Here is a 15,392-nt window from a genome sequence, read left to right on the forward strand (position 1 = left end):
CCTGTATTATCATCAGGTGGTGAAGGTTTTGAGGGGTATAATTGTGGGTCGTTATCATAGTCTGACCCTGCATCATAATTTTCCCATGGGTCTTCCTCATCTGGGATAGTGTCGTCATCTCCATGAGGTTCTCCCTCCCCTGCATCACTGTCTACATCTGTTTGAGGTGTAGATGGTTGAGGAATAGCTGGCCTAGTGTGAGGAAGAGGGTGTGTCTCTAGGCTGAGGAGAAAGGGGAGGAGTTGTATTTGTCCCCATTGTTCTCTTTTTAGGAGGAAGAGCTTTGTCATTTAGTTCATTCTTCCTCTTTTTTGGTGATTTTGTCACCACTTTGCCAGTTTGCGGATCGATAAACCGAGTCTTTTGTTTTGGATCTGTCTGCTGCTCCTGTATCGGTACCGAAGTTTTTGGTTCCGAAAGGTGCCTTTGCTTCTGACCGTCAATGTTCTGTGTTTTTGGCACCGAGAATTTGCTCGATTCCAATTTTTTTCGGTGTCGAGTAAGTCTTCGACGTCGAAGCATGTTTCGGTTTCGACATGGATTTTTCAGATGCCGAGCTTTCCTTTGTATCGAGCTTTGGTGTTGATGTAGACCGTTTCTCGGATCCGACATGGTGGGAGGCAGAGAGTTTCGGTTTCTGTTTCGTTGCGTCGGAAACTTTCTTCGGTGGTCTGACCGGGCTCGAAGGCGAGGTCGGTACCACACTGGGTCGTTTTTTGGGTAAGGGGACGTCGTCACTCACGGTTTGTTGAACGTCGATTTCCTCGAAATCAGACTCGTCCCCTTCCGACCAAGACGCGTCTTCATGTTCCTCTTTTTCTTCTTCGAGGTGCTGGTCTTCAAACAGCTCCAGGATTGCCTCCGACTGCATTCTTGAAAACTCGTGTCTTCAGGCTCGACGGTTTCCAATCGTCGACTTGGAGGAGAATGCTGCGCAGGCTATGCAGTCCCTGGATTCGTGTTCAGGCGATAGGCAGAGATTGCACACCTCGTGTAGGTCCTTGTGTGGGAACTTAGCACCACACGTTGGACATCTCTTAAATTGAGTACTTTCCATGGACTCCGTGCTGGACTAAGTCGAGAAAGGCCTCCCGGTCTCGTCGACGTAGAAGAAAATGTTTATTGTTGGAGTCAAAACGCGTCGGAATGGAAATGAAATTGTGTTCGATAATACAGTCGAATTGGAAAGGGAATACGTGGCGAAATATCACTTTTTCTCGAAGTCGATCCGGAGCGCTTCGATCCTCATCCGAACCCAATGGCGGAAAAAAACAATCTAAGGATGGAGCCAATGCCCATGCGCACTAGCACCTAAAGGAGGAGTCACCAGTCTCGTGACGAGAAAAGACTTCTCCAAGGGAAAAACAAGTGCAATCATCAGAGCCCAACACCAGATGGCGATCTATTCATAATGTACCATCTGCAGCCCATATGCCTCGAACACATATATTCACTGAAAAAAACCATAGGTTTCACACCAGTTAGCTGGAAATTTTACTGACATAAAACAATTGAAATTCCCACGTTCTAGTTAGTTGGACTCACTATAACTTGCGCGCCTGCAATGCACTGCTGATGACGTCACATATTACATCACTCATGACATGGTCAGTGACATCACTCATGACATCACTGATGACACCATCCAGGGAATGTGTCTTTCTGAAAAATCAATGTTTTATATTTTAGTTTCTATTTTTGAATATGTGTTTCAAGGGTTACATTACACTGAAAGGAGGTCTGTCACTCGGTCACAAGGATGGCGTCACTTATTTGAATTCTTTTTTGTTTTATATTTTTTAGTATGAGTGTCTGTATGGTTTGGTGGGGGTATTACTTAGCACATAGATGCATCAATGACTGACTCACTGTATGTGTTTTGAAGACAGCATATGTGCAGGACTGTATGGGTGGATTAGAGTGTGTGTGTGTTAGTGAGTGAATGACTGTCTCACTAGGGTCTTAGTGAGTAACTACATATGTTTTAATCTAGTATATGTGAGTATTGATGTATATAAGTGAGTATATGTGAGAGATTGTAAGAGTTCCTGTTTAAATAAGTATGTGTTTCTATAAGTGATTGTTTAAGAGAGTATGTGTAAGTTTCCTTAGAAGTAAGGTGGTAGTGTGTGTATATAGCTGTATATGCAAATAAAAGGATGATCAATAGTTTATTTGCATGTGTGATTATGTGTGCGAGTAACTTTTGGATGACTGTGTGTAACCATAGGTTTCACACCAGTTATAGTTAGCTGGAAATTTTACTGACATAAAACCATTGAAATTCCCACGTTATAGTTAGTTGGACTCACTATAACTTGCGCGCCTGCAATGCACTGCTGATGAAGTCACATATTACACTCATGACATGGTCAATGACATCACTGATGACACCATCCTTGTGACAGAACTCCTTTCAATGTAATGTAACCCTTGAAACACATTCAAAAATAGAAACTAAAATTTTCAAAAAAATAGATACCCATACCAGTTTCAACAACCAATTCAGTAATACCACCATCTATATACACATCCACTCATTCACCAACAGTTCTATATATTCAATCATATGTAGTGAAACACCTATACATCCTGTTTTTTCAGTGAATTTATTAGGTTTTTTTAAATGCTAATTATTAACTATAACGTGTGTGAAACCTATGGTTTTTTCAGTGAATTTCATAGGTTTTTTAATAGCAAATTGTTGGGCTACATCTGGCTGATATTTGGGCTACATTTGTTTTTTTTTTGTCTCTGGTGGCCATCTTTGGGCTACATTGGGCTCTAACATATATATAGCCCAATATATATTTTCAAAGTTAATTTTCGTAAAAACCACTGGAGCATATATCTTGAGACATAGTAAAGGCACATCGGGGTACCAGTCCCTACAATTTTGTCAAGTTTGGTGGAAATCCAATCAGCCGTTCGGGCTAAAAAGGAGTTCGACCGCCCTATGGAAATTAACTTGGGGGAAACACGTTTTGGGACCCCCCCCCCCCCTTTTATCTCGGCCCCCGCTTGACGAATTCCCCCCCCCCACATTTTCAGGGAAGGAGCCGGCCAGGAACTTTTAGAAATTCGCGAAGATTCGTCCACCGGCACCAAAGTTATTCCCAATAAAATGTTGCGGATTTCCTATGGAAAGTAGATCCTAACTATAACTACCTACTGGCGACTGCCAGTAGGATATTATAGATCATATATCAAAGTGTCCTTCGTCAATGTCCTTGACTAAGGACTCTGTGTCCGAAACGCGTCTGTTACACTTGTGGGTTGAAATAAATCCTTGCCGCTTACCCCTGGAGTGTTAACGTTTTCTTTACAGAAGCGATTGGAGCCTGAAATATAAATATATATACACACACACACACAACACCCTGCTTCATGCCACCAGCAATCACCCGCGACATTTAATTCGTAGTATCCCCTGCGGGGAGATGCTTCGAATTAAAGATTTGTAGCAGGCAGGAAGACATGGTGGAAGCCCAATCTGCCCGACGTGAACGCTTCCTAGCTAGAGGGTACACAGACAAAAGCATTATGGCAGCTATGAGACGCACGCAGCTGCTGCCTAGAAAAGAGGCCGTAATTACTAAAGCGATAAGACAGAACAATGTGGAGGTTCCTGTTGAAGACACTATAAGACTGATAATCACATATAACAAGCAACATCTAGACATTAGGAAGATCATGACTAAACACTGGGATCTTATTAAGAACGACCCGGTGTTAAAAATGGGAACTGTCAATGCCCCAACCATTACTTTTAAAAAAGCGGGCTCTATGCAGAATAGTTTGACTAGTAGCAGCCCTGAGATCTTAGCCAAGACAGACTGGTGGAATAGCCGGAAAGGGTTTGTTAAATGTACCAACTGCAAAGCCTGTCAGAATGGGGTGAATAAGAAAACTTACACCTCTCCCTTTTTCAAGAAAGATTTGCATTTCGAAATATTTAACCTGTAAAACTGAGTTCGCAATATATGTCCTTGAGTGTCCTTGTGGGCTTAGATATGTTGGTAGTACGAGACTTCCGGTCCATAAGAGAGTACTTCAACATTTAAGAGCCATCATACATTGCAATGAAAGTTACCCTGTTGCCAGACATTTTAAAGATTGTCATAAACAAAACTCTAGTCTATTGAAATATTATGCCATAGATGCAGTCATTACCCTAAGGAGAGGCGGCGACAGGGATGGGGCTCTCCGCAAACTAGAAACCTACTACATTTTGAACTTAGACAGTAAGCATCCAAGTGGTTTGAACGCAGGGGAGGACCTCTATACATGTTTGTAATGGGAAACAATCATGTCTATTCAGTTGTTCAAGACATTGAAATCAAAGGTGCTATGCATAGATTACAGGTTATTCAATAGCATTTGATCAATTTGCAAAAACTCTTAATTACATGTATGTCGCAGTAGCTATTTGAAATAATCAATTTTATGTTTTTAAATTATAAATCTATTTTGCACTGGATTTTAACATATATGTGTTAAAACATGTCTTGCACTTTTTATATATACACGGGTTGTAATTTTTTATTGTTTACATTGCACTGCTTTGCACAATAGGATATGATCCTAAGATATTTTTGATAACACATTATGAAATACCCCGTAATAAGCGTTTAATGTTGGGACAAGAAATATTCTATACTGAAAGGCATTTTGTTATTTGGCTAGAATACCTGTATTTTACAGTTAGTATCCCGACTAAGTTTTCCCTGGTGTGACATCAATATGTAGCAAAAAATGTCACAGGTTGTCATATGCTACTATAGCAGCAACATATTGCACATTTATGATGATGTTTTTATGTATGATTTTTTAAATTATTTATCATATGTATTTATTTGGGGAAATGCTTTTAGCTTTTTTAAAACAGTCCATTCAATGCTGTTTTTTAAAGTGTATGACTCAATGACGCTAGGAAAGTATTTTGTCTATATAGGTTATGACGTGGATTACCCAATTGTGCACTCCCACTTTAAATTACGTTCTATCACTCCAAGGCGCTGTCATGTGATCAAGGGTCGAGGAAGACCCGAAACGCGTCATGGCTATTGCACTAAATAAAACTTTGCACCTTAAATTCCTGGGTCCGCTGTCGTCCTTCTGCATGCTTCAAGGTTGCGACTTCCTGAGATTATATATATATATATATATATATACACATATATACACATATATATATACACACACACATACATACACACCCATGCCCTGGGGTCCATGCACATGGGCAGGACTATTCAGTGTGATGTCTAGAAATGGAAATCCCTCAAGAAATAAGGGGAGGTTACGTTCAAATGCTCATGGAACATAGCTGATTTATATAACGGTGCACTGTCCAGATGATGGTACAGAATTGAGAGGGAGGAATTAAGGGTTAACTAATTTAGATGCATCACATCAAGTGCAGGGGTATTTATAATTAGAGCTCCTGGTTTTATTGTATTTATATTTGTCGTTTCCGGCGGTATTTATTTTTGCTAATCTTACCTGTCTTTATCCATATCCGTTTTAGGTTTTGTGAATAAATAAAGCTGAAAGGTGTATATTTCTGCATGTCAACTGTTAATGTGCACTCTTGCCTGAAAGCCTGGCAGGTTTCAATGATATATGAATACTTAGATGATAAAATATGCACTTGTAAGAAAAAACGTAAGTTAAAATCAACGGTGTGCAAATCTACAGCTGTTTAAGGCTCTTAACTAAACCCCCTTTATTTTTTTATCCACTTGCCTGTCAATCTGCACAGCTATACAGCTGGCAGTCACAGTTGGAATCTCTCAAAAACCCAATTTACGTTTTTATCCACGTTTAAAAATACATACAGGAAAATGAATGGTCTTCCGACTATCTGTAAAAATCAGTAAAGCCTTATTTATACTTGGATGGCTTCATTCCTTTATGTGGTACACTGGAGAATTCAAACACTACATTCAGTTTGTCAATCTAAAAATATTGCACACCAGCTGTCACCGTTTCAGATATTTGCAATAAAATGCATTTAAAGAGAATCAATTTCCTTTAAATCAAAACATAGGAGGAAATTGTAGTGAACTTCACAGAGTGTAAAGTGAAAGGGGTGATACGAGTAACAGGAGACATGGTGGCAAAGACTAGGAACTTGAATAGTCCATTTAAGCACCTGCTCAGATGAATCATAGGACAACTCGCATAAGAGGTTGTTGGACAAACTAAAAGATCCCCTCTGAAACATTTGCCCAGAATATGCACAGATAAAGCTTTATCCCCTCAGAGCCAAATATTATATATTGAAGAGCAGGAGAGCGGTTTCTCATGAGCATACATTATAGAACAAACTAAATCTGCTAAACTGGTTGGGGTTTATTACTGGGTCAAATGAAGTCTGGCTGAACCCAGAAAACAAATAACGAGTCTGTAATAGGGATAAAGCTTCACTGTTTGATACTATACTACAGCCCGGTGCTGTAGTGACACTATAACCAACAGTAAGAAAACTCATTTGAAAAATGAAAGAAGCTTAAGGTATTAACTGGACAGAGTGGCTTTTTTTAAGTTGACTAATTTTTTAATTACGGAGCAGAACCAACAGGCAGTGTGAAAAATACACTACATATAGGAAAAATAAATTTGCTGCATCAGCAATAACATGGGCCTGTGTATATGTATAACTCTTCCACAACTGGCAACCACTTTTATCAGTACACAAAGAAATTTTTAACTGCTTATATGCCAGCCCACTAATTTCACTAGGACCTCAATTTACCAATGTTGATTAATTTCCCTCATCAAAAATGAAATGAACGGATTTAAAAATTAACAGTTATAGGAGGGGAAGAAAAAAAACATTGTTGGTTATGCATTCCTTAACTAGAATGTATCAAAAGGACACTTTTCCACAAGTCAACTTGCAACACAAATATATACACAATTTACAATCCTTAAATTTAGTTGTTTTTTTAAAATAGTTTGATACAATATTGAACAGGGCTGCAGCCCAACTTCAATGGCGCCCATACAAGCATTTGTCACAAAGGATAACACCATCACCAACTTATTACTTCCATACAGACACTGCAATATGGCAGCTGTACAATTCGTAAAAGACGTGAAGAAATGTGTTAGTTCCATCGTCTCAAAACTAAGGACATCTAAAATTAAAATGAGCTACTAGCCCAGTTAGCCTTTTAAAATATGGCTAGTATAAACTGTAACCCACTTAAAAATAAATAAGGGCCACCCTTGGATATAAACCCATACAAGCAGGAGCACAGACTACTTTGCATAATTGAAGAATGCATTTTGATTGATAATTACATTGCGTCAAGGGACCGGCCAGCACCATTTCAGAATGAAGTTTTAACTTGCTAAAAAATTTGAGAACTAGACCCTTGGTAAAACTCAAAATGTCCCCTCTGGATAAGAATGTCATGTTTTATCACCTTTGTTTAAGTTGGTGATGGCTCCAATCAGCAATAAAAATGCTTGCAAGTGTTCCCAAATTACTTTGCTTAAAAAGACGACAAAGGAAAAAATGTCACAAAACAAATCATAATTTACAAAATTTAATGACTGGCATCTACTTAAATTTTTTGCATACAAGCAGCAAATTTGTTAAAATGCTGGCTTTCACGTCCTACCTAAAACACTATTAGAATAAAATTAAAACAATGGAAAATATTTACACTTTTGCAATTGAAGCATATGACCCAAGTGGGGGAAAAAGCTCAAGAGTGACAGGCCCATGTCCCTTCCATGCCTCAAACAGTCTAGGAATAGATTCAGACAAATTGCAAGTCTGCCTTCAATAAGTGCACATATTAATTTACAGAAAAGGCAAACAGGAGTCTATTTTCTTGTTCTTGCTCTGGTTCTCTTCATTTCAACGTCAGGGGTAACTTTTTTTTCATTGGACGGCCGTCTCTTCTCTTTTCTAAGTCCTCTTGCTTTTAATAAGGGATCACCAACTTCTGTGGGGGGGAAAAAATGAAACTTATCAATGCATTACGTTAAAGGTGAGCACTGTTTCACATTGCATCATAAACTTACACAGCAAGTTTTATATGGTGATTCAGGTCACAATTACTTCATTCAGTGTAAGCCAGGACAGAGGTGAAAAGAATGTCCACAGAACGGATATGTAAGAGGTTACTTACCTCCCATCTCTACTGTTTCCCCCTCAAACTATTTATTGAAGGGCAGCTAATTAGTATCTCACCTCGGACTGCCCCCATAGCCATCAAGTGGTCTCAAACCTTACTTTCCCATGGGTTTTTAGTATGCCAGTAACTATTTCTCTTCTCTTCAGTTCGTCCATTTAAATAAAAAAATAAAAAAAACTTGGCACGATTGAAGTCATTCTAAACGACAGGTCACACTGAACAAAGATTCATGCTGTGCATACTCCCCTCATCTGCAGGTTGGGTCCAAAAGTAGGAGGGGGAACATTTTACTCTAGGAAACAATTGGTGAATCGTTTGGTTTTTTTGCAGCATTAAGTGTCTTAGATGCACAGCGTTTTTTCTCCTTCTAAAAGGGGGGGTGGGGGGCGGGGGGGAGTGGAGGATTAGATTGGCCCACAGCGACTTTCTTTTATGCGGCAGTCTATCCAAGTGTCAAAAATGTGTTTACGGAGACTGCAGCTGCCCTGTACATGACCTCTACCAAGATTTTGGCCGTTAATACCAATGTGACCTCTTATTTGATGGACACAAGGAAACTAGTAGTAAGAGCAAACTCACTCCACTATGTGTTCTATTGCTTGTACTATCCATATGACAAGTGTTTTCGTAACTTGCTGCTCCTAAGGCCGTAAAACTGAATACATTTTCCGGATCTTTTGAGTCTCCTGTATATAGTACCTCAACAGATAACCAGATACTATTGTCTACAGATAGGTCTGGCTCTTGCACCATGCATACTAGCAATTTACACTCTCCACAGACATACAATATGAACTAAGGCAGTCTTGGTTATAAATTTGAGGGACTACTCATGTACAGGATTACATGGTTCCTTCACGCAGCAGACTACCTCAGATGAAGCAGCCGCCTGCATGGAGGAACGAAAGGCACCCGGGGAGTGGCAAGGAGCCCCAGCCAGCCTCGATCCATGAAGGAACGAGGGGGCCCGCAGACCCCCATGGAGGCGCCAAGGCAGACTACCTCCAGCAAGGCAGCCACCTGCGCAGAGGAAAGAGAGGGACAAGGAGACCCCGCCAGCTTTGACCCACAAGAGGACAAAAGGGGGGAACCCCGACCCCAGTGGCGCCACCAAGGCAGACTAACTCCGACAAGGCGGCTGACTGCATGGAGGAAGAATGGCCTGAGGAGGGACAAGGGGTCCCCAGCCAGCCACGACCCATAATGGAACAAGGGGGGGTCCGCAGTCCACTGTGGCGGTGTCAGGGCCAGCAGCTGCCGGCGCTGTAGCGGCATCACCTTGTCCTTAAACAGAATCGCCTGTTCTAAGGGCTGCTCGGGATGAGACCCGAGCCCCAGCGACCTCCTGCGATACAATTGGGTCTCCTGCAGGAGTTTGCGGCTAAGCCGGGGTACCATGGTACGAAGGAGAACCCCCAAAAGGGCAACACCCCAATGGCACCACATCCTCAGAGCCTGGATCCGAAACAATCTGGGCCAGAGCTGCCGGCGCAACGGAAGGCCCAGCACAGCGCAAGGGATCCGCTGACTTCCACGGAGGGAAAGGAGGAGAAGCCCGCGAGGCCTGCAAAGCCGCAGCATATGTCTCCATCTGGGCTCTCAATGCCCCCTCACCGGGAAACGGTAGATAGGGGGGACGATAAGCGGGCTGCATCACTCGTGGAGAGCCCAGGCCCCCCAACAGGCCAGAAACCAGTCCTCGAACAAGTCTTAAAGCCCGAAGGCATCCGCACACTGTTCCCACAAACACACGCAATGGCGAAGGGAAAGGCCTAAACTGGCCTAGAGCACGAACCGGATCCACGTTACATGCAGAAGCCCCACCCCGGTGCGCCGGGGTGGGGCTTGTGACCTTGCAGACGTCACGCCCGTGGACGACGTCAGCGCAGAGATGCTGGGGCAATGAAAATGTTTCCGGGTCCAGTCTCACGCCTGGGGATAATTCTACGTTAAGAAATCTGTGGATAGTAGTCTTTGATCTGTACTGGCCACTCACTTGCCAGGTACTTAGTCATTGGATCCTCACTGCCCTGGATCCTCACTGCCCTCGAATTTCCAGGACACTTACTTCTATGTGCAGATACATTTTAAATAGGCAATAACTGTAGCAAAGCAGCTTCAAAGCTGTCGATTACCTTGAAAGAAATAAAAAAAAAACTCCATCCTAACAGAAAGCAGCAATTCCATGGGACTTACAAGATATTTTCAATTAGAAAACGAAGGTAAAAAATTAAACTGGTAGAACATTTGAGTTACTTACCTTCGGTAATGATGTATCTAGAAGAGAATTCTAGCCGCAGATTCGTATAATCATCCCCAGGCTTGAGACTGGATCAGAAAACTTTACACCGGGGGTGAGGGAGTCATCACGCAGCTCCGTCATGTTGCAGGTTCTGCACTTGAGTACTCTATCAGTGGTACCGGGGGAAAAGTGTAGGCAAATGTTTGACCAGCTTATCCATAGGGCATTCACCTGGGATCGCTCCTCTGGTTGCCTGGATGCGAAGTGTTGGCATTTTGCATTCTGGTCTATTGTCGGCGTACCCCACCTCCTGAATAGCCTTTGTGTTTCCTGTGCATTGAGTTCCCACTCATGGGATGCTTAAGTCTGTCTGCTCAGCCAGTCTGCTTCCACATTGTCCTTCCCTGGTAGGTTTATGGCTAGCAGGTCTATTTTGAGTGGGATGGCCCATCTATTTCCTGTGCTAGGTTAGACAGTGCGACAGATTGTGTTCCTCCCTGTTTGTTGATGTAGGACATTGTTGTGCTGTCTGTATCAACACTCTTGTTGTACAGTTTTTTTCTGGAATGCCTTCAGGGCAAGGAACACGGTCTTCAGTTCCAGGTAGTTGATGTGCCTGACCGCATACGCTGGAGTCCACAGACCCCTTTGTTCATGTGTGCTCCCCATCCCATCTGGGATGAGTCTGTGGTGATGGTCAACGTTGGGCTTGGTGGTGTTAAGGTTTCCCCCTGGTTATGTTCTCCCTGTTCCACCAGGTAATCTCCTCCTGCACTTCGTGCGTTACAACCACTAGATCTTCCCAACTTCCTGTAGCCTGTGACCATTGCTGTTGCAGCGCAGCCATTCCTGGAATGATCTCATGTGGAGCCGTATATTGGGGATCAGGTGTATGCAGGACACCATCACCCCCATGATCTTGCTCGCTTGTCCTCACTGTCAGAGCTCGCCCCTTCTGGTAGGGCATCCACCCGGAACTGGCGTGTGCAATCCAGATAGTATGAGAGCGCATGTTTTGGGTCCAGACGGCTGAGTCTCTGTTCCTCTTTCGAGGGATGCGGAGGCGGAAAGAAGGTGGGCAAGGCGATGGACTGCCCGATGTGGAAGGCTGTGACTACCTTGGGCAGGAAAGAGGGTCTTGTCCGCAACACAACCTTCCAGGATGGACAGAAAGGAAAGGAGGTTTAGAAGAAAGAGCCTGGAGCTCACTCACTCTACTGGCAGAGGTGATGGCAACCAGGAAAGCAGTCTTCAGTGTAAGACTGAGAGGACAGTTAAGAAGCGGCTCAAAAAGGAGCGCACATCAGGTAAGTTAGAACCAGGTTCAAGTCCCACTGGGACATCTCAAAAGGAACAGGAGGGAACATATGAGTGATGCCCTTAAAAAAATCTGGTAACAATCGGAGACTTGAACAAAGGCTGATCAGGCAGCCTTATGAAGGCGGAAAGGTAGCCCTTGATAGTGCCCTGCTGGGCAAGAGAAAGGAGGAAGAGGAGAACCTCAGAAAGGGGGGCAGAGAGTGGATCCACAGCCTTTGCTGTGCACCATTCCACCTGCAGGCGTATACCGACTTTGTGGAGGGACACCTGGCTGCCAGAATCACATTACAAACTTCAGGAGGCAAGTCAAATGGCCTTAACTGTCGCCGCTCAATCTCCAAGCATGGAGGTGGAGACTGGACAGGTTCGGGTGGAGGACCGTCCCCTGCTGCTGCGACGGAAGGTCCTCCTGAAGAGGCAGATAAATCGACAGACATGCTGAGAAGCTCTGGATACCAATATCTTCGTGCCCAGTCCGGAGCCACAAGGATAACTTGGGCCCGGTCGCGTCTGATCTACAGCACTCTGGGCAGAAGTGGTATAGGCGGAAAGGCGTACAACAGACCGCAACTCCACTCGCGACAAAAAGCGTCTCCGGGCGAGTGCTGCCTTGGAAATCCCAACACGCAGAACTGAAGACATTGCGCGTTCTCTTCTGTGGCGAATAGCTCTAACCAAGGTTCTCCCCATTGCTGAAAGAGGCCTTGCACCACGTCTGAGTTTATAGACGCCATTAGTGATCCATCATGCAGACTGCTGAGTTCGTCCGCCCTGGCGTTCAGAGAACCTGCCAGGTGTTGAACCAGCAGGGTCACGCCCTGATGTTCCAGCCACTGCCAGAGGCGCAGAGCCTCGTGGCATAGGGTCCACCAACCCCACCCGCCCTGTTTGTTGCGGTACCACATGAAGGTAGTGTTGTCCGTGAACACCTGCACTACACTCCCCGGGACAAATGGGAGGAATGCCTTCAGTGCAAGCCGGATCGCCGGCAGCTCCAGAAGGTTGATGTGGAGCTGGGACTCCGCCGGAGACCAGAGGCCTCTATCTCCGCCTCTTCCATGTGCCCCCCCCCAGCCCTGGAGGGACACGTCTGTCACAACTACGTGCTCTGGTTGGGGTAGGGAGAGGGATCTGCCACTGACCCAATTGCGGTCTGTGAGCCACCACTGCAACGGTCTTTCAGTGCCCTCCGAGATCAAGACATTGTCGGACAAGTTGCCCTGATGCTGGGCCCACTGAAACTTCAGGTCCCACTGCAGAGCCCGCATCCGCCACCGGGCGTGATGCACCAGAAATATGCAGGAGGCCATCAACCCCAGAAGCCGCAGCGTCAACCTGACAGACCCGGGATAAAGGCTGAAAGATCAGAATCAGAGCCTGAATATCCCGAACCCGCTGTTCGGGAGGATAAACCTGAAACTGGCCAGAGTCTAGAACCGCTCCGATGGGCCTAGGGCTGCCACTCCTCCAGATGATAGGGGCACTATTCAACTGCCCACGGGCCAGGCTCCGACTCGGTAACTGACGACTTCCTCATCAGTAGAGGCACCAGACAGGGGTGCCCTGGTTGCCTAACCATTAGCCTGTGCACTCCGAGTGTATCATGGCACTGAAGGCATAGGCTTCCCCCACATACAAGATAGTGGTGTCCATGTACGCAGACGATACTTTGCTATATGTTCGTGACCCTGACAACAATTTAACCTCTGTGCTGAGAGAAGTGGTCCGCTTCGGAGCCCTATCGGGCCTGAAGGTAAACTGGTCGAAGTCACTGGCCTTCCCCTTAACCCCTATCACGCAGAACATTGAAATGGAATATCCACTGCAGTGGACTACAAATAGTCAGGTACTTATATCCTCGCATCGGTGTGGAGTTGTATACCTATTTAGAGCAAACTATGACACTGCCTTCAGCAGGCTGGAAGACTACGTCGAAGCTTGGTGTAGGCTGTCACTCTCCTTACTGGGGCGAATATCCATAATGAAAATGGTAGTGTTGCCAAGATTCCTGTTCCTGTTTAGGACACTTCCGATAGTACTTCCCAAATCCTGTTTCAAACCACTAACACAACTTATGATCAAACTGGCTTGGGCAGGGAAACAACCCCGGGCCAAGTGGACACTACTCACATTACCTTACAGCATGGGAGGGCTCAGTGCCCTAGACTTAGAGCTTTATTATAGAGTGGAACAAGCCGCGCACCTACATACCTGGCTCCATGGCGATGGCAGTATTCCATATGCCTGAATGGAAACACTCTTTGCCAGCTCTTTCTCGCTCCCGTCCACGATCTTCCAGCCGGTGGATCGTAGAACCGGCATACTGGACTCAATCGCCGCAACCAATCATGCATGGCACAGCCTGCTGCAACTACAGGGGGGGCGCCCTGCTATACACCCCAATAATGCCAATAGATTGGGCTCGATGGCCGTCTCCCGTCAAGGAGAAAGGGGTGGTCCTTGCATTACACAACAGACGTTAAAGTGGCAGGGGATTTGTTCCAGGACGGAATAGCCAAAACTTGGGAGCAAGCAACAACTAATAGAGCAGATGCACCTCGGTTGACCCGCTTCCAGTTCCACAGGGTGCGATGCGCTCTTTCAGACCTGTTGGGCGAGGACATGGCTTAGCCACCTGAGGTTTCGGAACTCACGTATGTCTTTAAGGCAGAGACTCCTCAAAAACTACTGTCCAACCTATATAAAAGAATTCGCAGGCGCACAGGGAACACGCATACACGAAGGCACGTGGGGCATGGGGCATGGCAAACTGATCTGTAGATGGTTATTGACGACATGTGGCGATACTGCTGCACTAACACTAGGAAGTTATCCCTTAATGGCAGACACCGGCTCGTTCACTTAAAGTTCCTCAACAGGGGGGTTCTTGTTAGAATATTATGGTTCCCTGCAGGTGAACCTTTGTGGTATCACTCATTCCTTCCATAAAGTCTTTAATCACTGGTACTTTAAATAGAGATAAATGTCTGTTTTGCAGATTATGCAGTTGAAAGGTGAAGACAAGGCCTGTATGTTGTAGATGCAATAGATAAATGATTTGATGTATAGAACCATAATTGGTGAATGTTTTGGTTATCACAATATATAACAAAACTTTTGCACTTTGCTTCATTGTATGCTTTAGTGGTAAGCTTTCTTGCTTTGTTTAAGAATGGTCATGCAACCTGGTGGTACATTTAGGTATCGAAACGGACTCCAGGAGCCAAATCGCCAGGGTGAGCTCTCCGGGGTTTGGATGTCTGATTTCTCCATGGTTCAAATGTTTGAGGTGAGATGAAGCTTCCGATGGTGAACAGAGAGTTCTAGAAGTGTGGTGAACCATGGCCGACTAGCTCATGAGGGAGTCACTAGAATAAGGGCGAGTGATATTTGGCTGAGTCTCAGAACCAGAAATAGAGGGAGAGGTGGAAAAGCATAAGCAGATATCCCGGACCAATTCATCCATAGGGCATTGCCCCTGGATAGAGGGTGTGGGAACTTGGAGGCAAAGTCTGGGCATTGAGTACTCTGCTGTTTATATAGTGTTCGGTTTTTGATCCAAAGTCTGTTCCGTTGGCAGATTTCTCTATTTTGGTCTTTCGATTGGAAGTGAAAAGAAACAGGTTAGGCCCGAAAGATGCTGTTGAAGTTTTATCAACCCAACTGTGATAATG

At 44.7% G+C, this 15,392-nt stretch overlaps 1 protein-coding gene across 1 annotated transcript in view; it reads right to left on the reverse strand.

The window, feature by feature from the left end:
- Window positions 1-7,543: 7,543 nt before the first annotated feature.
- LOC147711837 (uncharacterized) overlaps window positions 7,544-15,392 on the reverse strand; it is a 92,826-nt gene continuing 84,977 nt past the window's right edge. Inside the window, 1 exon segment of the mRNA XM_086922565.1 lies at window positions 7,544-7,964. Coding sequence (XP_086778691.1) covers window positions 7,843-7,964 — 122 coding nt within the window. The 3' untranslated portion in view covers window positions 7,544-7,842.

This window comes from Lissotriton vulgaris, chromosome 5 (genome assembly GCF_964263255.1).
Source record: "Lissotriton vulgaris chromosome 5, aLisVul1.2, whole genome shotgun sequence".
Classification (NCBI taxonomy): domain Eukaryota; kingdom Metazoa; phylum Chordata; class Amphibia; order Caudata; family Salamandridae; genus Lissotriton; species Lissotriton vulgaris.